The sequence below is a fragment of the Watersipora subatra genome, chromosome 9 (genome assembly GCF_963576615.1).
Source record: "Watersipora subatra chromosome 9, tzWatSuba1.1, whole genome shotgun sequence".
Lineage (NCBI taxonomy): Eukaryota > Metazoa > Bryozoa > Gymnolaemata > Cheilostomatida > Watersiporidae > Watersipora > Watersipora subatra.
In genome coordinates, this window is record NC_088716.1 from 14,750,204 (window position 1) to 14,776,461 (window position 26,258).

At 34.4% G+C, this 26,258-nt stretch overlaps 1 protein-coding gene across 1 annotated transcript in view; it reads left to right on the forward strand.

Moving 5' to 3' along the window:
• LOC137403813 (ovostatin-like) overlaps nt 1-21,831 on the forward strand; it is a 43,193-nt gene extending 21,362 nt beyond the window's left edge. Inside the window, exons 20-33 of the mRNA XM_068089868.1 lie at nt 202-433; nt 2,261-2,419; nt 3,638-3,803; nt 4,291-4,356; nt 6,208-6,402; nt 7,833-8,059; nt 9,472-9,612; nt 10,024-10,195; nt 11,199-11,425; nt 15,933-16,172; nt 17,099-17,226; nt 18,735-18,903; nt 21,249-21,351; nt 21,628-21,831. Of these exons, the coding sequence (XP_067945969.1) occupies nt 202-433; nt 2,261-2,419; nt 3,638-3,803; nt 4,291-4,356; nt 6,208-6,402; nt 7,833-8,059; nt 9,472-9,612; nt 10,024-10,195; nt 11,199-11,425; nt 15,933-16,172; nt 17,099-17,226; nt 18,735-18,903; nt 21,249-21,351; nt 21,628-21,674 (2,272 nt within the window). The 3' untranslated portion in view covers nt 21,675-21,831. The remainder of the gene's footprint in view (nt 1-201; nt 434-2,260; nt 2,420-3,637; nt 3,804-4,290; nt 4,357-6,207; nt 6,403-7,832; nt 8,060-9,471; nt 9,613-10,023; nt 10,196-11,198; nt 11,426-15,932; nt 16,173-17,098; nt 17,227-18,734; nt 18,904-21,248; nt 21,352-21,627) is intronic.
• Nucleotides 21,832-26,258: the final 4,427 nt, after the last annotated feature.

A 26,258-nucleotide genomic window follows, 5' to 3' on the forward strand; every position in this document is an offset into this window, starting at 1 on the left:
GCTCTGAGAGAAGACAACTCTTAGTTGACTGTGTACTCTAAGTAAATTATCTGGTCAGACCAACTTGGCTAATTTAAATATTAGTACATGTAGTGATTTTTACTGTTGTTTTTCATTTTTGCTTTTAAATTTGTATCGGATACAATCTTTACCTAGTGCTGATCAAGTTTGCCTTTCAACAGTGTCTACTTTTTCTGACAGCCCTGCAGGCAACGCAAGTGTACAGGTAACAGTACCTGACAGCACGACCCAGTGGATCGGCAGCGCTGTTTGCTCTGATAATGAGGATGGGTTGGGTATCTCCACTCCCATCACTTTGACTGCTTTCCATCCATATGTAGTTTCTGTTTCATTGCCATCTATGACAGCATTGAGAGGGGAGATAATTCCTGTTGAAGTTACTATTACCAACTACCTGGGTGCTTGTCTTGCTGTAAGTATGAGCTTTTGATTCAGTGTTGTCTACTCCATAGGTAGTAGAAAATAGTGGTTGGGAGGGTTGTGTCTCTCATATATGTACTAATAAATATGTGTACACGTGTCTATCTACATATTTGTTGTCGATTGCATCCAATCTTTGCTTGGAGATGCTCTATGCTATCAGGTATACCAATATATTTCGTTTCAAAAAATTTCTAACAACCACCTGCTTAAATAATCATCTGATTGACAAGTAAAAAAATTTTGGGCATTGCTAGACTTACCGCAAAGCTTTTAACACTTTTTGAGTGTCAAAAGTGACAAGTGTCAAAAGTGGCCTAATGTTTTCCAGGTTAGTACCAACTTGGAATGGTGATTAATTTGTTAAAAGTAAAATTTTTTTAAACAATGATTACTGTTTTCAAACACAAATGCAAAGTTTCATTTCATCTAGCTAAACCTAAATAACTTTTTATCGGAGTTTTTAAAAAACATTGAAATATATTTGAAAAAACAATTAAAAAGCTGGCTAACCGCTGAAGGCTCTTTTGGATACTGCGTACTCTAATGCGTGACAAACTGTTATGAAAATATCTATAATAAAGCAGGGCAATAAGCATTGGTCATATTCGAGTTCAAAACTAACTTGGAGTTATCGTTCACCTTTTAGTTTCAGCAATATATGACTGACGCCTTAATTAGGCCTTCAAAGACTTTCGAAGGTACCCAATAAAATATTTAAAAAGACAAGGAAAGTGTTTGTCATGTAGCAAGTTTTTAGTTACCTTAGCCTTAGAACATTTTACCAATTAGGAAAACCTCAGGTCATGGCTCAGGTCTTGATCTATCCTGGTGTTTCTAATGGTTGCCAGGCATGGGCTTGTTCATTGTCAACAGCCCCTATCTGAACCCCAATCAAGCTGCAACTACTGCAATTCTCCTGCAATTGATGGTGTGTATGTTTGTTTGCATGTAGCATGAGTATATGAATATAGGAGTTCTCTCAACCTCACTAATAATAGAAAAAAGAAGAATTTAAAGTAGTGGAGGGTTGGGTATGTAAAGCGACTAGTAAGGAAGGGAATAGAATAGATTAAACACTGTCTATACATGAGATGGAAAAAATAAGCATTTGATTTGGCAATTGAACTAGAATTTGGATTAATTGATGGTATGAATATATATAAGTACCCCCCTACATGTACCTAATATTCTAGTTAGATACCCCTACAATTGTGAGAGTTCTAGCGCCGCACGTCTACCCAATCACATATTACTGCTGTACATCATTATTTCCTCTGGTATGTGCTGTTTTATGTTGTTACTAAAAACATGTATACCTATGTGTATATGTATTCTATTCCTTCTAACTTCTATTCCTTCTATTCCTTCTGTATTAGCAACTAGTTACACCAAGTTATTAAAACTAAGTGGCTGTGAGTCAGAGGTTTAGTTGCAAAGCCTAACACTAACAGACGTAGGTTCAAAACGCATACATTACAGTTTTTTGTTAGTGAAAGCATCCGGTTATAAATGCTGCTATGTTAGTATAATAGTTATCATTAATATTGCTAGTAGTGTGTTTATTACTTACTAGCAGAACCAGCGGTATCGTAGCTTGTGGTCTGAGGTGTTGATATGAACAGTTTGAGGTTGTAGACCACTGAGGGTTACTTTTGACTACAAGAAAAGCATCGTAAACCCTTATGTTCTGCACAAATCTAAATCAAAAGTTCAACAAATATCAGTTAGCCAGATTGATTGAAGTGCTTGCATTAAAACTTTTTTGTGACTCAAAGGCTATATTGTCTGAATCACAGGCTACAGTTTATTTTTTCAGGTCAATGTCGCTCTCCAGCCTTCAACGAGTTATATGATCATTGGTGAGCTGATGTTAGCGACAGAGCCTAGTCTGTGCATCTGCGCGGGAGGTTCAGCCACCCGCACTTACAACATATTTTTACAGGAAATCGGAGAAAAAATTCCTATCACCGTCACTGTAAGTGGTGTTTGCGTCAAGGTATTTATTTAGTTTTATCAGACGAGTAAATGTAAAGCTTGCTATTGCCAAATTTTCTCGCAATTTTGAGGAAGTCAGTTTGTGGTGAAAGTAGTCACACACTAACAGAGCTTCAACAGCCATGGTTAGAATCAATATTATTGGTTCCAAAAGTAAAGGTAAACTGCAAAATGTGATTTGCTTATTTTATTCTAAAAATGCCAAATGGTTGTTATATCTTTAAAATTTCAATTGCTTATTATATCTTTGAAATGACAATGTCTTGTCATCTCTAAAATGTCAATTTCTTGGCATACCTGTCAGACTCCTACAGCTAAGAACAATCTTCTTTGCAGAAGAGCATTGCTTATTCGTATAATTTGGCCTTAATAGTGCGGTTTAATCTAGCTCACTGTAACATTCTCAAAATATTTGATGAGTTGTTTTGACAAAAACTGTCTTTTGCTTTATTTTGTCTTACACCTTGAACATCATATTACATACCTGTAGAGTGTTTAAAGATTTTCTAACTTATTTGGTATATCTGAAGAATCTTTGGGCTTTAAATATACCAAAAAACACAACAGTATTAGACACTTCTATTAGTTCTAACATAAATTATATTTGGTTACTAAATTTTATTAATTTAAGTTTAGCTTTTAAATCAATTTGATGCTCTAGATAATAATATTTTGGTTGTTTCCTGTAACCATGTTTTAAAGAATTTTGGAATGTCAAGACCTGGCCATCCAGATTAAAGATCTGGCTTTGCACAGGTTAGCTTAGAGTACTAATCAATTTGTCGAGAGGTGGTTTGGATAGCCCTTCTTATTACGGTTAAACGTTAAAGGTTGACTTGCAACAAAATTCACATTACAGTTATTTGATATTAAAAGGTTTACCATGTCTTACTCTGTTGTGGTGTAGGTACAAAATATTTGTACAAAATATGTGTACAAAAAATTTTGTACAAAATATTTTTGTACAAAATATGTACAAAACATTTGAGCCGTTTTGGAAAGAGAATCCAAACTACGGCGGTCTCGTGTGGCTGCGATTAATTGTTCGTTTTTGAGCTTTTAAGAGCTTGTAATCACATTTTCACATATTTTGCACCTACAACACAACAGAGTAAGACATGGTGAATCTTTTCATATCAAATAACTGTAATGTGAATTTTGTTGCAAGTCAACCTTTAAGATTAAATGCTAATTGTAGGCTAATACGGTTGGAAACAGACTAGCCTGTCCAATAGGAAGCATCATGAGCAACAGGATAGGGCTGAGTGAGAGCGTCGTGAAACACCTGCATGTTCTGCCTCAAGGAATCCCGAGGGCCTACACCTATGGTGACTACATCTGTGTCAACTCTGCATCTAATATCAGTGAGTGTTCCATCTTGGTAGTTGTCTGTCCTTTGTTATTGTTTTGTCCATACTCTACTTGTCTGTTACTTGCTGTTGGCTTATGGTAGTCTGCTGCATTTCTTAACAATGTATTTTTGAGGTGCCATAGAACTGTACACTTGACAAAATCATTGATATGATTTTTTAATATTAATACTTTAGGCTTTTTAATTTAAATTTAGTTTTTAAAATTTTCATTTAAAAAATGAAAATATGAAATTTAAAATTTTTTCAATTTCTCAAAATTTGCAATTTTTTAAAACTTTTAATTTTACTATCACATGTTTAAATTACTTATGCCTTGGCACCTGCCAGTTAAAGGTTGCTTTTAATTTCAAAAACAATAATGTGCAATCATTGGGAAGCCAGGTATGTATATTATTTCTGTTGTCACCATGGATAATCGGGCAGCCGGTAGGCCTTAGCTTATCATCCAAAATTGAATTTGTTGTTTTACCTGCTGTAGCTTTCGAGAAGGAGTATCGGCTACCTAGGCCTAACTCAAGAAGTCGTGTCAGTCATTCGACTACTGGTAAGTAGCCTTAGATCAAATACAAACCAAATAATAAAATTTAATCAGGTAATATTTCTGGCTTGGTTTATCCCTTGATAATTGATCTTTCTTTAGTTAATATTGGATTAGATTCATATTATCATAACATAACTATCATAAACTAGATTGATTCTTAATCTATTAATTAATTAATTCTAATTAATATTAATATTAATTAATCTATTATTAATTAATTCTTAATCTGTTAAATCTAATTAGCTCGTTTACCCATGAATTTCTTTGCTTGCTTTGTAGGAATTATTCTTTGCCAAAAATCTTTGACTGACGTACACTAAACATCTTTGCTGCAAAAGCTAGAGTTTTTTGTCTCAGAGCTTCTAGCTTAAGTTCCTTGAAATCAGTAGAAAATTCTGTACATTAAATGTAGTGTGTAAAAACTAAGGTTAGCTTTTTTAGTTTTATATAAAACCTGCTGCAAAAGGAAATGCCATCATTTTTGCAGTGTGACCAAGCGACAGGCCCCCATTCTCTAACCAAATATCGTAAAACACACTTGCAAAGAAGGTGGCACTGTAAAAGCACAAACCATAGATTCATAAACAAGCACTATGCTGCCAAAGTGTTCCTTTATGAAATTTGTCAACCGCGCTATTATGCTGTGAATTCTGAACAAAAAGGTAACTAATGGTTTTGTTGTCACAAAATGATAACCAAATAGGCTAAATTTATCGGGCGAAAATTGGTGCTGGTGTGTTAAATTTGTGATCTGTAATTAATTTTTTTGCAAAATTACCAAAGTTAGCTGTTCTAAAAGCTTTACATTATGAAATTTAAATCATCGTATGATGATAGACAGCATTCTTTTGCATTCTCACATGAGTCGGCCTACACTGTCGTGGGCTGGTGGTATATTTACTATTATGCATTCTTTTTGCCTTTATATCAAAACTTAGCTCATTCTTCAAGCAGAGAAATGTGATCTCTTTAGCCTCGCAAATCAAAGCCTCTGGGTAAATAAATTAGACAACCTTTGGTTGTGTGATTTAGTATGTTTCTTTTGAGGTGTCACAACCCCTGCCCTAAGTAAGGTCCCTAGTCGGAATACTCCTTACACAACTTCAATTTTCATTCAGGACTGAAGCAGGTAAGATTTTTACATAAGGGATCAAAACTCTAGTCCTCGGTAGAGTCCCCAGTAGGAACTCTTCTTACACAAGGTGGCACAACTCCCATTTTTCGTCAGGGCCATATTAGGCATGTTCGTTACGAGAGGGGTCTCATATTGCTTCCTCAGTCTATGATACAGCAGGAATTTTCCATACACAATGCATTACAACTTACAACTATTATAGTCTTTAGTCAAGGTCTTAGTAAGAATGTTCCTTATAGAAAGGGGTCAAAGTTCATTTTTCAGTCTCGAACAAACTAAGAATGCTCCTTACACAAGGGATCTCATCTCCAGTCTTCCGTTTTGGCCATGTTAAAAAAAATATTCAAGCAGAGTTACTTCTGTGTGTTACAAGTAGTAACACAGTCGTAATTAGTAAATGCGTAAAAAAAGATATAGTGTGCATTTTGTCAAATTATGCTGTCACTGATGAGTACAATCAGCGCGGCTGAGTTTATTAATTCATGAATATAACCGGTACAGTGATTTATGAATGCAATTAGCGCTGTCACTTAAGGACATAATACTTACATATATGCGTACTAGCTGAATGCCCGGCATTGCACGGGGAATAACAGGGTTTTATTGCCAAATATTGAGATTTATATATACATATATAGATGTTCATCGATCATCTTTTCAGTTTGCTGTTCCAATAACATGTACTGCAGAAAAACATCAAATAATCTCATCTCTTTTAGGTATGCTAACAGTAGTAGGAGACTTGATGGGGCCGGCAATAGAGCAGCCCGACATGCTGATCAGTCCTGCTGTGGGAGGAGAGGCTAATGTTGCTAGGTTTGCTCCAAGTGTCCATTTGCTCAAATACTTGGATGCTACTGGTCAGCGATTGCCTGCTGCTGCCAGAGAGGAGGCACTGCAGAACATTAAATCAGGCAAGAGATACTTTTTACAATAAAAATGAAAAATTTAGGTACCATAAATTAATCTTTACTATAATAAGAGCCGTGTTTTTCTGACCAAAGCGACGCGTAGAAAAAATGTGTCACATATAAATCAAAATCATATATTAGGCTTGCTGAACGCCTCTTCTCATGTTTTGGAAACCTTCCACACAATATTTATTAGTTTGCGATGCTGCGGCCATATTTTAGCAAACATTTTTTTAGGTTAAATTTCTTACACAAGCATTAACTAGTTTTTTAACACGATCGATTATTAACTGTACAATGCACCGCTAGGTTATTAACTGTACAATGCACCGCTAGGTTATGGTGTCCCTGTTACAGTCACTGTACGGTTTTTTTGTCTTACGATGGTGACCACGGTGTTTTTTCACCCTCGCCATACGACATCTTTTTCACCAGATGATATCCACCAAATTTGGCAGTCGATGTGCTGAATACATCGGAATAATGAAAATACAAATATGCCTTCGGCCGAAATCCCTCCTACAACGCATGAAAGAGATACGATGTTTGCTCTCCCTCCGCCGTTCAGCATTCTTCATGTTTCGTGAATGCTTGATATTGTAACAAAAATTAGTTAAAAATAAGCAAAATTGAGACTTTATTGTGCATTTTAGCGTATTATATAATAAATATTAGGAACCTTAATTTATTATACGCATATAGCTATATACACGAATATATAACTTTAGTTTGTTAGTCACGGTTCATAAGCTTGATAACGACGTTAAAGGAGGAACTATGAAAATGATTACCATTGTAACGAAGTTAGAATTAATAGGTTAACTACAAGTTACCTTAAGTTAAGTTAGGTTAACTACAAGTTACCTTAAGTTAAATTAGGTTAGCTACAAGTTAACTTAAGTTAAATTAGGTTAACTACAAGTTACCTATAGTTACTAAGGTTAGCATACTATTTTGTTACTGATTACTAATACATGTACAGTAAGTACATAAAATCTTGATGTTTTTTTACCAGAGATTGTTTGCATTAGATAATTGCTATAGGGTTTCTATACCCTCTATACGACATGTTCACCTTATGATGCCAACACCGGAACAAATTAACGTCGTATAGTGGGGTGCAATGTATATCAACTCAGTCTCTATTGGTATTTGTTGGCAAATATCAGTCCATAGATATGTACCAATCTTTTGTTCATCAAATTTCTGGTATGAACCTTGGCTATCATTAAACAAATATCCAAAAATTGACCATCTTTGTTTGAGAACCTGCATGCATGCTTGGCTTGAATAAGCTATTTGAACCTGTTGGTTTAATAGAATATTCTAGATATCTATCTAGAATGTTCTAGAACATTCTAGATTATATAGATTATAATGTAAATAAACCAAAGGTGTTATTCTGGACTAATTAAGGTTTACGGATTTTGTAGGTTATCAACGCCAGCTCTCATTTGTACATCCTGACGGGTCCTACAGTTGGTTTGGGCCCAATCAGAGCTATGAGCTGCCAGAAGATGTACCTAGCCTTTGGCTGACATCATACGTACTGAAGAGTCTGGCCCAGGCCAAGCCTCTTGTACACATTGATGAGCCTCAGCTACAGACTAGTCTACAATATATTTTGTCTAAACAGGATCCATGGGGTTGTTTCCCTCAGGTAGGTCCATAGTCAATCCGCCAAAGTTTAAAAGGATCTGCCGCACAGTTTTAAGTTAACATGAAGTCATGCGTTGTATAGCTGTTAACCTTTAAGGCGCAAACACACTAAGGGATTTTATTGCGAGCATCTTGAGGAGTAGGAGATCTCGCTGCACTCTTTGGAGTGTGCCCAAACACACTTGGACAATTCACCAGCAAGCGGTAACGGAAGCAAACTCTCAAACAGCCAATAACATTTTGTATTACCAGTTACTTCAATGTTGTTAATAAATAAATATAGGTAAAGAAATATGTCACCTTCTAGACAATGACATGAACAACTTTTGCTTTTGTTAGGCTTTTTAACTTTCAAAAATCGCGCAGTTCTCATAAATAATTTACTTTATTGTATGCTTTTTAATTTAATAATTAATTACAACTCGCCATTCTCGAGGTGGTCAACCTGCGTAACAACTGGCTCCCAAATGTTGGTATTCTATTGGGCATCTTTGTAACTCTTGTGTGTCATACAGGACTGGCTGGGCTCTTATCAAACCTATGAATAGTGCAGTGTTCATTTTGATGATGTTTAAATTGTAACAAAACTGAAAAATGTTGCTGTTTTACGTTGCTAACCATTGCCACAAAAAACAGCCAGAGCAGCGCATTCTGGGAAAAACAGCCAATCAAAATGCAACTTATGTGTGAAAAAGTTCTGATTTAACAAATCTGGTGTTATTGCTCAGCATCAATTTACACAGCGCATCGCGAAATCATATTAAAAATTGCTCAGTGTGTTTGCGCCTTATAGCTTTAGCTAAAAATATGATCATACTTGAAAAAAGTTTAACAACTCTTTATTTCTCTCACATCATGTTGATTAGCCAAAAAACCGAAAAGAGATCCGGGTTCAGGAACTGTGAACAGTAATAGTAATAAGTATTTAAAAATAAATAGTAATCTATTGATAATATATTTATATTTACTAAATAAATGAGCCATTGAATTAATTGAAAGTAATAAAAGTTGTAAGAATCGTGCAAAAAGCTGCCACAAACTAATTGCGCAGGTTTTTCCAAAAAGATTTCTGTTTTTGCTACATTGTGAGTTACAGCAGGTATGTTGGCTCATAAAATATACATCCCTGTATAGGAAGTCTCTTACTAAATCTCCACTAATGTAAAGTTTCATCAAGTTGTCAAATTAAATGGTCAAATTTAATAAAACTGTTAAATTCTCTAAATTACCAATTTGGTTTACATTGTCGTACAAGTTTAATAATCTAATTGAGAAGTTCGGTCAAGTGCCATGGAGCTTTACCGGAAAGACAACTTGAAAAAGTATGACTTTGTAAACATGTAGCACTCACTAATAAGTCGAAAATACATTTCATATGTGAAAAACGCCTATATGGTTATTCCCTTTTGGCAGGTTGGACGACTCCACAACAGGGCTATGCAACTAGCAGTTGATCCTGCCCTAGGAGACAACTTTGCACTTACAGCTTATGTTACAGTGGCCTTGATAGAGGCTGGATACGGGGACGTGGCTACCGAGTCTCTTCCAGAACCTGTAAGTTATCTACCCTAGTATTATGCATTAGGTTTTTGTTATCAAAATCCGAGTTATCATCTCTTGTTTTTTTATTGAAAACATACATGTACGTCTTGAAAAGCAATGCTATTTTTCAAAAATTTGCGTTTCAGAAGTTGTTGCAAATTTATGCAATGAATAGAAGCAAAGAGGCAAAGTGTTTTGTTTATGAAAAACACTTTTTTCATAAAAAGTGTTTTTATGAAAAACACTTTTTTCAAAGAAAAATGTTTTTTTTTATGAAAGAAAATTAGTCACAGAAGAAAAGTAAGCAAACATTTATTCTTATATTTCTGCTTTTTGTTCCTACTCCTTATTTGTCTTTTGTTGAACTTAGGAAGTCTGTGAGTGCCTGTTCCTAGAAGCAAATTTGGTTTGGTTATTTTGTAGGAAGGGGTGGTTCATAAAGCCCTCGAGTGCATGTTTGTGAGGAGCAGACGATTCAGGGCTATAAGGGATGGTTACACTATGACTCTTGTAGCCTATGCCTTCGCACTTCATAACACTACAGATACTAGATCAAAGAGGGCCTTCGCCTACATGCGTCGTATGCAAAGCACAGGTACTCAGTCTACATATCTTAGCTTTTCTTCAAGTTGCGGCTTTGCAAAAAGATACTTCAGGCTGCATGAAAAGACACTGAGAAGTGCCTTCACAGATTATGAAGTGATGAGATTCAATTGCTACATTTTGCAATTAGTCCTTCACATTAGCTTTCCTCCTCAATCTCATCATTTATTTATAAATAAAAATAATTGTCCTAGTAAATATTGGAAGAATTACCAATCATCTTTGCGATTTGGTCACAGATTTTTGTTGTATGATGAAAATAATTGATGCTATTTGCCGAGGCTTCGACGAGGAGATCGCAAGGGTCATTTGTTTATGTGGCTGATGTATCAATCATCGGCCCTGACTACTTGCATTATACATTGTATACTCTCCATCACTAGCATAGTTTGTATAACTAGTAGTTTAAGTAATGAAATAGATTGAGCTCTACAATACTTTGAGTATTATCTTTTGAGTTACATGTTGTTTAGATTGCACAGTACAGTAGTTAGTTTCTTTGACAGTTTAAGTATATATTACCTAATTTTATATTATCTGGATATATGTAATCTGCATATGTATTATCTGGATATACATGTATATCATCTGGATATGTATTATCTAGATATATATATTATCTGGATGTCGTATCTGAATATATATTATCTAGATATGCGCTATCTGGATGTCTTATCTGGATGTATCCAGCTTTGATATGTTCTATTCGGATATATATCATCTGAATACACTTTCTGCGTATGAAATGCAAACAGTTTTAAAAAGCACCCACCCTTTTTACTCCCTAAACTTTTTAAAAGTTTTGTGCAGTTAAATTCTCTAGACTGAACTTTAAAATGTGACAAATTTGGTTGGAATAGCAAAATTGATAGTTCTTCACTCTCTGGTACCCATGAAAGGAAAGAAACTCTAGGATCCTTGGCATCACTATAACTAGCTCATCGAGTTATATCTAGTCAATTTTAAGATTTTATACAAAATTTCTTTTTGCACAGCAAGTGATGGACACAAGAGCTGGAGAGCTCTTAGAGAAGGCTCCAGAATAAAGACAGGCAATCATTGGTTCAACAGGCCGTTGGCTGTCGATGTGGAGACAACTTCTTATGGACTCCTGACTACAATGCTTATGGCCAACCGAACAGCTGTTCTTGACAACGGCTTTGCCATTGTTCAGTGGTTGAGTGATGAGAGACGAGCTCGGGGCGGTTTTAGCACATCACAGGTCAGTTCATAGCCTTAGATACTATGTAGTAGGTAGATGTAGGCCTAGTCTGGAAAACTTGCTAATACATATGTAGGTTTGCATCTTTGTATAGCAAATAGGTAAAATAGTAACAATTACACTGAGACAATGGAAATAACCTAATTTCAGATTATATAAAATATGTAAACACAGCAAGGTTTCATAATCTAGCAAAAACGCTGCTGGAGTAAGCCAGAAAGATGTTTGGATACCATTGCTACATTGACCATATCGTACGCAAAAATATTTCTTGGAAACTAACATAAAATGCTTTGATTTGCAATGCTTAGCCTTCACAGTAAGAACAGCTTGATGTTAATTATGTGCCTCACTTCAAATTTAATAGTGGTTTCAGCTATAAAATATTTCCTACAGCTGGTTAGAAGAGATTACTAACTTCCTTTCTGAACAAAGTGAATTAAAATAATATGTTTGGTTTTGAGTATCAAAGTGCTTAAAAGTGCTTTCAGTTTGAGCACTTCTCACTTGAATTATGGTCCACTGTTATTATTACTATCATCATTATTATTACTATCATCATTATTATTACTATCATCATTATTATTACTATCATCACTATTATTACTATCATCACTATTATTACTATCATCACTATTATTACTATCATCACTATTATTACTATCATCACTATTATTACTATCATGGTCATCTAATCCACTGTTACAATAGATGCAGTTGTGTGAGAAAACTTTTCTTTGTGCATTTATTTTAAGAGACAGATTTAAGGAGAGTTTTACAAAGTTTATATATTTCACTTAGGATATTATATATTATTAACCTTGAGTTATCCTCTCCAAGCTTTCTTTAACAATTCTCGATTACTCTATGGATTAAATGAATCTGATAAAAACATTTTGGTAGCTGCTCAACATTTTAGCTATAAGAGGAGCGGTCAGTTATCGCAACCTACAAACATAAATTATTTTTAAAGATCTCAGACTACAGTTGCTAAGGCTCTGTCAACGACGCCTCTATGACTCTGCCATCACATACTGTCTCGCACTCTAATAATCACAACAGCTCTCCAACACCTAGAATTATGAAGCGTATTCAATCTAACACACTAAATTAAAACACTGTGTATATAACCCCTTACATATACCCCTTACATATATACCCCATAAATATAGACAATTTTAATATATCCTAAATGTAATAGGTTTTTTAAACATCAGAAGGTGGCAGCTTATAATAATATTTGTTTAAATCGAATTACAGTTTAATGTTTCATCAAATTCATCTTTTGCCAGAATAGATGCATCGTTTTTCAAGTGTCTTCTTGGCGACATGTTATAAAAATTAAGTCGTGGGAAAGTTTTGGTTTCAAAAGGGCGACCACACCCAGTAGACTATGAAACTCTTATCTAGTGTTGCAATACACATGACATTCAGCACCGTTGTGTTTTGTTACCGTGGTTACGGCTAACTGAGAACATTAACTAATGGAGCCTAATAGTTACATTATGCGACGCCTTCTTTAAGGTAATGCAAGGTACACATAACATCAGATTGTTTTTTCTGATGAGTCATAGATAATCTTATGTCACATGACCTGTTTCTGTTTTAAACACTTGAAAGTAAAAGTTTAAATTTATTTACAAATATATATTTTTAGACGTAGGAAGGCTTGAATATTTTTATTATTTTTTACCAGAAGAGTCAGCATAATCAAGTGATGCTTCAAACGACATTTGAACTCAAAGTTTGCAAAACTTGGAGGACGTTGCAAATGACGTTTTTAGTCTTTATTATTTCGTTATTTCACAATGAAAAAATAATGGTTCTGCTTTTTGGAACATGCAACCTGTTTTATTTTTGTCAATTAGGCCATTGTCTCTGGTGAAATTCTTCTCATTACCATTTGTAATAAAAAAATAACCCTTGTTGTCTTGAAAGCAAAAGTTTACTGTTGTACAGTCGACCCTTATTTGCAACGACTAATACAGACTGCGCTATGACGAGACTTTTTCAAGATCCAGACATTGACAAAGACCGAACACTGGAAATTGGGTACCGTGCAGTATCGTATGGCACATTCAATTGCTGTACTGCATTGCCTATATTGTACAATATAACATACTACTGTGCTATATTGCCTTGCGTATATACCCCTAGGCTACAATATGGTACAATATGCATATACAGTATACATGAGAGAGTAAAATATGGTTATACCTGCAATAGGGTACCGTATGATATTAATAACAGTAATAATAACAAACAGAAACAAATGCGTACAAGGAGAATGGAAAACTGGCAGGAAACTCACACGCACGCGTGGCTTAGGCTGGTTGTCGCGGGAGCCACCTTTGGACTGGCACAAATGCATCAGACAATCGTCCAGACGATGAACATTCTCTGCGCAACTGAAAGCCCAAGGGTTTGAAGTCCAGAAAAAAATTGGTCGACTGTACTTCCTTATCATGGGGAAAAGTTCTGTTACTGTGTGTGTGGTCTCAATTGGATACCTGCTATAGCCTGGCACTGATACTTGCGCAACGCTAGGCTTTGACTAGTTCTTCCTAGTTGCATACGCTTTCATTATCTTTTCATCAGCTGCTTTGGAATTCTTGTTTGCGCGCTGCTTTATTGGCAAACTTCCAAGCTGATTTCAACATTTCATAATAATGGAAAACGTTGACGCTAGGTTTTGGCTAACGCTTTGCGTAATGTCTACTTCAAAATCCTTACCATTCTACTCTTCATGGCCAGTGAGTGACCTTCAAATGTACGGTGCAGAGTATAAGTAGTGGTTTCAGAAGGTGCCATGTTCTATGTTTTTCTGAGCATGCTCTATATAATTATATTGAGTGTGATACTTCAAGGATTTAGTTGTTCACAATCTGTATGGCCAAACTTTAATTCTTAAACTGCTTAAAGGTGAACTTGCAAAAGATTTTAGTAGATTTTATCGGAAAGTAAAAATACTTTTTATCATTTGTAATTTATTTTATGTTAGAAGCGATCTGACCGCCATGATGTTTGCAAGGTTGAAATCGGCAAAACTATATCCCGATTAAAATGCTAAGGAGAAAAGTAGGTGCGAAATGAAGTTAGTAGTCCTTGTCGTTCTTATAGTTGATATCGACTATTGCGTTCAAGTCGCAGCGTTACGCGTCTTTATTTTGTTCGGTGTCTTTGCAACTATAGATGTCATAATCACACTTTTTATTGATTCGAGCATTTTAACCACAATCAAGTTTTATCGATTTTAATCCTGAAACATCCTGGTGATCAAATCCCCTCAAACACCAAAAAAATCACAAACGATAGAAAAGTAACGATACTTTCTGTTAAAATCGTTTACATTTTGTGCAAGTTCTTTTTTTTAACGTAATCAATCATCGGCAGAATAACATCAAAGAGTTGGTTTATTCCGCTAGAGAGAATTTGATGTAAAATTTTGGAATTGTTCTCTCTCTGGACGGTGAGTTTACTAAAAATTCAGAGTAACAATTTTTTGTGACACAATATTGACCAACCAGCTTCAAAAAAAAAGTCGAGTACATCGAAGTACTAGTTTTTGACCCGGTGTTTGACATCACCATTTCTACTTTTTACCAACAGTTATAGTGATGCAAGTACGTGACAATTAAAGTATCATGAAGGAATTAACTGTTTTGATGTTCTATTATGTTCAGCTGATTGTAAATGAAAGCTACATAAAAATTATATTTTGAATCTCTCATAATATCACCTCTCATTGAACGTTGGAGCTTTTGGCATCCAAGCGTAGTAAAATTGATATATTTCATGTTTGTGGCAAGATATGCAGATAAGAAATTCTTGTAACATATTCTTGCCACACACACTTGCCAATTTTTGCCAACACACACACGCACCACACGCACATACACACCATACAAACATACATACACACATACATACACACGTATGTACACACGTATGTACACACGTACATTGTACACGTACACGTACCACATCATACGTACACGTATGTACGTGTACGTACACGTACACGTACCATTTTTCGAACGATTCAAATAAATTCTACTAATTTACAGAGTTACTGATTTTAAAATTCAATCTCCAAATGTTCAAAATACTTATATTTATCCTTCCACGCATATGAAAAACATCATTTTTTATTTTGTGACACAAACACACTACATCCATCATTGTATGTTTTAGTTTATGAACTCTCTGGTACACAAAACCTACAATACACCATCCTGACTCCTCCGCAATACTATTAGATTACCAAATTTTAAAATACAGCAGTTAACCTCACTCAATAATTCCTGATTGCTGTCTTTAATTTTTTTTTGTCATATTAGTAGTATTCAGGTCTGCAATACAGCTGTAGTCACAAATCATTTCTAAATCCAAATTACTTTGTTGTTCCATAATTACTCTAATTTCTCTGTTTCAAATCTTAATAGTGCCTTTCTTATGTAGAGCTAGTTTTAAAATAGACCATCAGCTATCGCTATGAATATTGCAGGATACAGTGATTGCCCTTCAAGCTCTGTCAGAGTATGCCACCAAATTTGCGCCGAGACAAACAAACGTTAATATCACAGCTCATTTCTCAGACACTGTGAATGGAACAAGGGTTTTGACAGAACAAGTGGCATCCTTTGCGGTGACCACATCAACGAGCTTAGATGTGTCGAAGGTGGAGCTACCTCGAATCAGAAGTTTGGTTGTAACAGCCACGGGTACTGGCTGCGTTCGTTTCCAGGTTGGTGGAACTCAGTCTTAACACGTTCAGCTCGAGACCACTCCATCTAATATTAGTTTGCCACTTTCAATTTAGGTATAAATATGTGACAGGTCATCCCATTTTCAATACTAATTATGTCAGATCACAAAATTGCTTTTTAGCTCTTTGTAATAGAGAAATGTCTCAGCTTTTTAAAACTTTTTTCGGAATTGAAATCGAAACAATTGAACCTGAGACACAGCTTTTCATCGAAGGTGGCGTTGATCAATTATATGGTCAACACTAACTGAAAAATTTGTCTTCAAAGATGATGAATTGGATTTTAAACGTTATTGTTTGTTGACGTTTAGGAAGGTCATAGCAACCGCATGCTACAAACATTTTCATGCTTCACTACATTTTCATTAGTGTTAGGAATGATTTGGCTTCACAGAGGTCTAAGCCATATTGACCATTTTTACTTTGGGAGCCCATCGTACACTGTATGAAATGCCTCATTTGTATTGAAAATGATACGACCTGTCACATATGTAGATGGTCATATATATTTCTGTATATCATTGAAGTCGTCAGATCATAGGTATTTTAACAAATATTCTATTTGTCAATTAATTGTGTTAAGTTAAAACTCAAGACAGAATTTAGGACCATATATAACTGATTTGACGTTAACTGTACTTTACCGGCCGAAGCCAACCAAAGCAAGCCAGGATGTGTGGAAAAAAATTTCATTTTTTATGTTGGCACTTAGTTTTTTATGTTGGCACCATCTACAACTGTTATTCCCTTGAGGTAAAGATTTACCAAATGTAGGAGAGGATAACCAGGATACAGAAAGATTGTTGTAGACTGTTCAGAATACTATCGCGGCTTTAGTATTTCTAGTTTATCATACTTGGAATTTATGAACTATTCAAAGACGCTGCTTCTGACTCTGTTTTTAGACTAGTCTAAATTATAACATAGTACGACCAGATCGCTCTGGCCAGCCTTTTACTACTGATGTAACCGTCAGGAACAACACAAGACTATCTCAGCTCTGCAAACGAAAGCCTCTCCTTATTTGCACCAGGTGAGGACATCCACTACCGGGTTTGATTCATTTTTCCAAATTTTCCAAGACGTTGTTGGCATTGATGATGGAATAAGGTTTTGGTGTTCAGTATGTAGATACTGTAGGTTCTTTTACTATATTCTACCGTAGTGAAGTTTCTCATGGTCTTCTACAATTTCTTGGATTTAACATTTCATCAGTTTTTCTATGAGAGTGCACTGAGGTGGCTTTTGCCTTGCTCTCTGCTTTGGTTTTTTTGGGATTGTTTCCCTTAGCGCAGGAGCAATTTTCTACTATTCTGTAGCAGGGTTTGAATCACTAACCTTCTGTTTGGCAATTTAGACTCCCTACCACTGCACCATGGCTGCAATTGTTTGATTGGCTGATGAAAAATGTGGTATGGCAAAGCATGAGAGGCAACAATCATGAGATAAAAATATAAAATTCATTACCCTTATGATAAATGCATGGAATTATTATGGTTAGTCAGTTGGTTTCCAATATGGCTGACTTGTAAACTCACAATCATTTGTCAGCTCACAAGTCAGCCATATTAGGAGTCAGAGTTCACAAGTCAGCCATATTAGGAGTCAGAGTTCACAAGTCCGCCATATTAGGAGTTCGAGTTCACAAGTCAGCCATATTAGGAGTCAGAGTTCACAAGTCAGCCATATTTCTCTGTTGTGAACTACAACATAGAAGATTTTTTACATGGCTATTTAGTACTAGACAGAGTATAACAGAATCTCTTAGTTTTGTGTCATTGTTATCAAACATGGGTAGAGGTCACTCAACATGACATTTCACTCTATTGAGTATACTTCAATAGTCACTTTAATTTATTCTGGTGTCATAGATCAAATGAATTTCTCACTAAACTCTGACTAAGCAATTGTCTTTCAGATTGCAAAATATTTTGTGTTAGTCGATTTGGCAGGGAAATATATTTAAGGCTAGGTACCCTTCCTGTCACCACTGGTGGCTTTTTCTGGGAATTGAGCTCAACTTGGCGTTCAGAGATCAGGTGCTCTATTTATAAAAACTGCTTGCATTTCCAACAAAGTTCCTGATTTTTTTGGCCAGCTTAGCATTACCAATCATTTATCATAAACCAATTGTTTGAATACTTGAACGTTTACATTCATATTCGGATTTGTCTTCCTTTAAAAATGTACGCCCATTCCTACCTGCTACAACGATTAACATTTTGTAGTAAAAACTAGTAGATTATAAGTGTTTACCCAGGTAAAAAGGAGACAATTTCTCATGTTAACATAAGGGTTTGAAAATTAATAATATTAGTTATTTCACACATTCAAATACATGCTACAGTTAAACAGCAAAGCGCATGCAGTTAAAAATGGATTACTGGCAGCTAACTTTGTGTTAGTGTATCAAGCATTCTTGTATTTTTATCAGCATACAGGTCTGGCGTGTGGTCTTATTACGAATGCAATAAAACTGGCCAGCTCGTGTTAGTTGTCTAACATGGCACTCAGCTAACTAGTAAGCTATTGTGATTGTAGCTATGTCGGAGAAGGCGAGAGCAGCTTGGTCGTAATGGAAGTAAAGATGCAGTCTGGCTGGGCAGTGGAGGAGTCCTTGGTTGAGCAGCTCTTGGAGTACCAAAGTCTACGGGTGAAGAGATACGATGTCTCGCCCTACGATAATAGCCTTACTCTCTATTTCTCTTCAGTATGTATTTTAGTTTTCTGTCTGTTTGTCCACATATCTTCAGCCATTGAAAGCCATTTTTAGCCATTGCCTTTGAAATAGAATCTTCTAGATTTTTGTGTTTGCATGTGCAAATTATTATTGTGCAAGTCATTATTTGCACATATTCCTACATCTGTTTATGCGGAGCGTTTAAGTGCTGAGTGAAAGTCATAAACCAATATTTTTTGTGATCTGATATCTTCTTAAAAGTCTTCTGTTTTCTATATATTTGTGGAAGCAAGTCGTAAAGAAACAAAGGCGTTTTTTAAAACAATTGTTGGGTTTCTTTAATAAAAATTGCTGTCTCATGTAATTAAATTTCAAATCAGATACAGGTATTGTTTTTATTGTCATTTTGAAGTAACAAATTGGCTACAAATCTTTAAAATAGGCCCAAAGTTTCCTTCTAAGTAAACTTATTTATAAGTTATGTCAAAATGGAATAATTAATCTACTCATCTGGTTGTCTATCAATGGAATTCATTAAGCCTCACTTTTATCAAAGTGAAGACCAAAAATTGAAACGCCGAGCGACAGAGAATAGAACGATTAAGTCGTGCGCATTTCACGAAAAAATAACGTGCACATTTCACCAGTCTATAGCATTGTCGAATTGCCGAAGATTTCGATAATTAAAGTTTTCAAAGTAACTGAAATTTTAGACACTTTTGAGTACTTTGGTATTCTAACTAATGTCCAACACAGTGTAGTGTAAGTAAAGAAAATGATGATGATATTTTTTTCTAACGATTCTTATGAGATTGTTATGATATTTAATCACAAGTTTGGATATTCTTCTTGATACTTCTTGATATTGTTAGCTATGACGTTTTGAAATGCAAACAAAATTGTGCATTGGTTTTCTAATATTACTGTATTACTATATTAATAATATTGGTTATTCTAATAATATCAGTGCATTTTACTTCTAATATTGCATTTCTCCTACTGCAGGGGGAGAGATATAAACATATAATCTTTTCCTTTCATTATTGCTGTTTGTCATGACCAAACACTTTTTTAAATATATTTTCTAAAAATCTACATAAATATCACTTCTTGATATTGTTAGCTATGACGTTTTGAAATGTAAACAAAATTGTGCATTGGTTTTATATTATTACTATATTAATAATATTGGTTATTCTAATAATAACAGTGGATTTTACTTCTAATATTGGCCAATATTGCATTTCTCCTATTGCAGGGGGAGAGATAAAAACGTATAATCTTTTCCTTTCATTATTTCTATTTGTTGTATATAATAACACCCAGTCCATTACAGCTACCATTGCAGTTATCCTATTGCACTTCAATGCCATTTGACTGCTAATATTGCATTTCTCAACCATCAGTACCCTTTCTTTTTTCCAATATCACTTTGGTCGAGGGCTGTATGACAGAGGGAATTTCTAGTTTATAGAAATATTATTATAGAAATATTTGCTATTGTACTATATTTTCTGCTATATACACTATAATCTAATATACTATATTCATCTAATATGTTATATTGTATTTTTATTATATTATAATCTCTTATTAAAGAAATATTTTCGATCTAATTTTTTGATTTGAATCTCCTAATCCAACCCATTATTACAAGACCTGATTGGGCCTGAAAAAATAGATCAGCTTAACCAACTTAACCATGCCGTTGTTAAAAAAAGATCTCAAGCCAACCAATAGCAGAACACTTTGTGTGAGAAAAAAACAATAGAGCGGGCTACTGCTCTTTAGCTTGTAAGGCAGTTTTTTCCGCCACTCCCATTTGTAATTATCATTGAAAAAGCGAATTTTTGGTAAAAAATATAGTAAAATTATTACCATAGAGAACAAGGTAATGGTTATCTACCCATGATGCCAAATCTTTACTATAATAAGAGCCGTGTTCGTTTGTCCGAAGCCAGGCTGCAAGCATCAGAAATAAAAGATTACACCACCCAGAATTCTCACCCATACACTCTGATTCCCAACCACACACCCTGTCAACTTCATCACTCAACCACTTTTCCAAAACTAAGAATAATTGTGCGAATAGCTATTACATGATGATTTTTTTAGTCAGGTGGGACTGCCTCTATAATACTAGTATTCAAAATCAGAATAGCGCTATGTCCTTCACATAGCTGCCTAAAACTTTATTTGAGGCTTACACTTTGTAAAAAATTCATAATTAGTGGCTGACCAAGGATCTGTTAGTAGCCGCAGTCTCGGCTTTAACAAACTGATATAGAGGACAACTCCTAAGAATTGTAAATAGTCAAACTTTATTTAGCTGTACAATGTAGCCATATTGTTGATTTGTTATCCGTCTCTTTTAGCTTCAGTCCCGAAGGATCTGCTTCTTTTTATACCTAAAGAGAACAGCATCTGTTAGAAGTGGGCAGCCTGCTGTGGTCACTACTTATGACTACTACAGACGAGGTATGTACAGTTATGTATAGTTTTGTTATTATTTCTAATAATTAATTTTATTGTGACTCATTTAAAATAATCATTTCAATTATAAAACAATTTTAGGTTGCGTTTCAGTTGTCTTTAACCCTTCGCTAACTCGGATCATACGAGTCACCAGCGGAGATTTGTTTTAAATGTTTACAGAACATCGTTCGAGAACTTTTATTTAGTTTTTCAAAATTCCTTACCGTACTATTTTTTATAGCTGATAATTCTATTTTTACACACAAAATTCTTTTTTAGATTCACGTCAAGAAACCACGTACCAGATCACTTGCTCATCTTCCTAAAAACAACTTCTTTTCAATTCTGGATTTCTCATGTATTCCTTCAGCTAGATGCATTCTACCGATGATATCCACAAGAAAGAATAGCATTCAAAGCAGGTGTCACATGTTGATTATACAAGTGCCATAATATATCAGCAATGTAGTTTTTGGGTGTCATTAATACTATATCTGATGTCAATAATTCATGGATCAGCTGGAATAATGCAGCTCTCATATGTCATTGATACAGTTGTCATCTGTCATTGATACAGTTGTCATATGTCATTGATACAGTTGTCATATGTCATTGATACAGTTGTCGTATGTCATTGATACAGTTGTCATCTGTCATTGATACAGTTGTCATCTGTCATTGATACAGTTGTCATCTGTCATTGATACAGTTGTCATCTGTCGATAACGCAAGTTTCATCGGTCATTGACACAGTATTCACCTGTCCATAATGCACATGTCATCTGTCGACAAAAATGCATGTGTCAATGATACATATGTTATATGCCAGTAACAGTATGTGTATCAAGTGTCAGTAACAGTATGTGTGTCAAATGTCAACAAGCCCATAATGACAGTACTTGCTAGTGACAGCACTTACTAGTGACAGCACTTACTAGTGACAGCACTTGCTAGTGATGTGTTGTCTTTTCAGTATAATTAACTCATATCTAGCTACTTAATAGATTTAACAAGTGGCATCGATGACAGGATATATCTATTATTTGTTGTCAGTGGGCCTACAAGTTGTATTTTAATGAACAAGTACCTGCTGCAACTCTTCATGCATTATTGTTTTTTTGCAATGATAACTTGTCTATAAACTAGACTAAAACTTTATATCTTTTTTGTATTATATTTATATAATTCCTTTTTATCACATTTAAATATAGTCTGTTACTCTCTTGTGTTAAGCTTGTTATTGATGGGTAAAAATGCAAGCCGATTGTACAAAATAATATCTTTTAACGAGGCTGGGGAGGTGATGTTCTACCACCTGAAGTAGTCTTACCACATGTTGCTACCAGACGTGTTGAAAGTTGTCGTGGTATGTTACCATTAAAATTACAGTCATTTTTTTCAATCAGGCTCACCACACTTTAGCTTAAGATTGTCTGTAGTTCTATCATAGTCTAGCCTTAGATACTTGAAAATTATTAAGAGTTATTCTAGATCAATGCACTGCAACCAAAGTTTCCAAGGTCTTTTCAGGCTATAGTTGACTTTCATAATTCAAAAATAAATTTGAACGACTTTGGCCTTTCAGATCATTAGTAAGAAGCAACAAATACCAGCTGACCAGAAAAACATATTAAGTGGCTATGACAGCTGTAAACAAAAAATTTGGTTTGTTTAATTTAAAGCTGGGATATGGACTATTTCGATGTACATTTAGTAATGTTTTCATATATTCGAGTACTTAGAAATGTACATCAAAACATCATGAGTGTGTTGATACAATCTTCCAATAAAGGCAGAAAGATATCAGCTTCAAATTTTTCTTATTCCATGTGTTGTTACATTTTTAGAGACAGATGTGGGTGCTGTCAAGAAAAACCTAATCAAACAGAGTATTACCGATCTATATATATATATATTATCATTAATAATAATATATATTATATATACATTATTACTTTTAATAATATATATTAAATATATTATTACTTTGATAATATAATATTAATATATATATCTATATATATTTATCAAAGTATGTCCGTGTGTATGTCGTATGTCTGTCCGCATTCTGGCTATAGCTATTATTAGAATAACTGCAGCTGGACAACAATGCTGACGCAATGTCATGGAGTACAGTCATTAGAAGCCTAGCAGCTTACTGCAATTTTCCATTGGCAATATGCCAGGCTACTAGCTTGAAAGTTACAGTTGTTTGACAAAGTTTTAAATCCTTTACAGTTGTTTTCATTTTTCTCCTAATTTATTTCAACTACACAAAACACTTCTCTCATGATATGTAGTTTGAAGTAGTAGTTTGTACTTTTTTATTACCCAGCAACGCCGGGTAGCGCAGCTAGTATATAATATGTGCAACAAATGTTGCTTTATTTTAGCGATGATAAAATATTTGTATTCGTAGCGAAAAAGGCTGAATTAAGAGACTTTAGAATATATCATGTTTCTAGTGTTTAAAAATAAGAGTTTATAAACTTAATTTGAAAAAATCACTTTCCTCAATAGTGTTTTATCTAACAGTTCGATCAGCACTCAATCGTGCAAGGCATCACGAAAGGTTACCCAGGTGTAATTTCCACATGGTTCCACTTTTCAACATAAAAGTAAGTACTAGCTAATCTTAAACAAAAAAATAATTAGGAGCCAATAAAACTAGCTTGTGCTGGTTGAAGGAAGATTATTTGGCTATGAAATGATAACGCTAATGTTCATTGTCTCAGCTATAAAGTACAACCATGGCTGCTTCAACCATTATATCAAACAATAATGCATTTATAAACAAATCCTCTTTTTACAGACCGTAGGATCTAGAGATATGTAAATATGATGATCTAGTACTGACTAACAGTAAGTCCAGCAATGTCTGAGATTCCTTTCATTCACAATCAGTCAGCTTGTAGGTAAGTGTTTGAGAGGTTGATTCTCGGAAACCAGATGGGGCTTTGAAAACTAAATATTTCAGTGACCCAGCAGAAGGCATGTAATACATGTGTGTCATTACATGCCATATGCATATGGTTATTGAAATGGCAAAAAAATGTAGAAAGACAAAGCATTTACGCAGCCTGACAGACAGACATAATGACAAAGGAGATTTATTATTACAGATACTGACAGAAGTCATTGTGGTTTCTCTCTGATGAATCATGTTACGCTAGGATGCAGGGCTTCATGACATTGCACCACTTCTTGGCAGTGGCACTGGTATTTTTACTCGAAACAAGGAATTAACGTAGTTAAAATCATTAGTTGAGGCAGTTACAATGATGGCAACTTTGAGCCATTTGTCTTTTGGATTACTTGGTGTTTCGTCTGTGTAGTTTGGTTGGGGTGACTCTTGCGTTGCCCTGTTGGAAAGAATTGATTAACACTTTAAGGTCCAGGCTAATAAGGCTATTGTTTTGTTCATCACTTTCACTCTGTTGTTTAAAGTAAGGATATATCAGGATAATATGATGATCAACTTATTATCCTGATATTTATCAGGATAATATGATGATCAACTTATTATCCTGATATTTATCAGGATAATAGGATGATCATTAAAACTTCAGACGATGATTTTTTGACAAATAAATCTAATAGTTCTCTCCGTGAATAAACTAGAACCTTTTCAGTCCTGTTCATTCAATTCTACATAAATATTTGCTGTTAATACAATATATGCCTTGAATATTTCAAACTATTGTGTTCAATAGTCCAACATAAAGGTGAACAGATATTTTTTTTTGTGACACACAAAGTCTCTTCTAGTTCATAAACTTATAGAACTATCAGGTTTGTTTGTCAAAAATTCATTTTCTGAAGCAAAATGATATCCATCAGAATATTATCATCTGCATATGTTGACTTTAACTCGCAGAGTCAGTGGCACAAAAGGTTTAGGGCACCCTAAAGGGTTAAAGAATACTTTTTTACGGAGGCATTCAAAAGTCACTCTAGGATTTTTGAGTTTTATTTTTTATAGATTAGCTGCTTCACCAATCAGTTTTTGCTGTAAATGCATTTTCAGATGATGATGATATTATAAAAAGGTTTTTTATATTGTAATTTGCGCAGTCATAATTTATTGACTATACCCTAACTATTGACTTATCAACTTATTATTGGCCTGAACATCGTGATGTGGTCATATTTAGAGCATGTCATTGTCTGGAATTATTGCGCATATATATATAAACTATCATTCACTCTTTATATCTTACCATCTGAGATGTGTAATATATTAAACCCTTAACAACCATATTTCGTAATATGGTTGTCGAGGGTTTAAAACTTGCTCTGTTAGTTTTTAATGCTTACAAGAGTAAATCAACTTTGTGGTTGTGCATGGCTCATTTTAAATACTTTACCGTTGAGGTTTAATTTTTAAGAACATCTGCTTGTATTTTTTGTAAATTCTTTTATCAATGGTGAGTTTAAAATTTCTATCAGAATGAAATAAATTTAAAAAGACATTATAATAAGCAAAAAATATCATTAACCATGTTTTCATTCAGAAGGAATTAAAATTTGATCAATCAAGATACACTGCTTTTGAACCAGACAAAAGAAAAACTTGCAATTTAGTTACTTATCTAAAATGATAAAAACATGTAAATATTTAGTTTGTAATTATATTTACATTTGTTTTTAAAGTAGTTTCATATTTGATTGTTTTGCTTTTTATAATGCTTTTTAAATGTTGCAAAATGTTTTTACATCTTTTTGTCGAACGTTCTTGATTAGTTTCATGTATGTTATGTATTAATGGCACTATATATATATAATGTATTAAGAACTGTAAACTTTAAAATAAATATAAATATACAGTATATAAATATATATATATATAATTTATATATATATATATATATATAATTTTACCAGAATAATTATAAGCAAGGTAAAAAGCA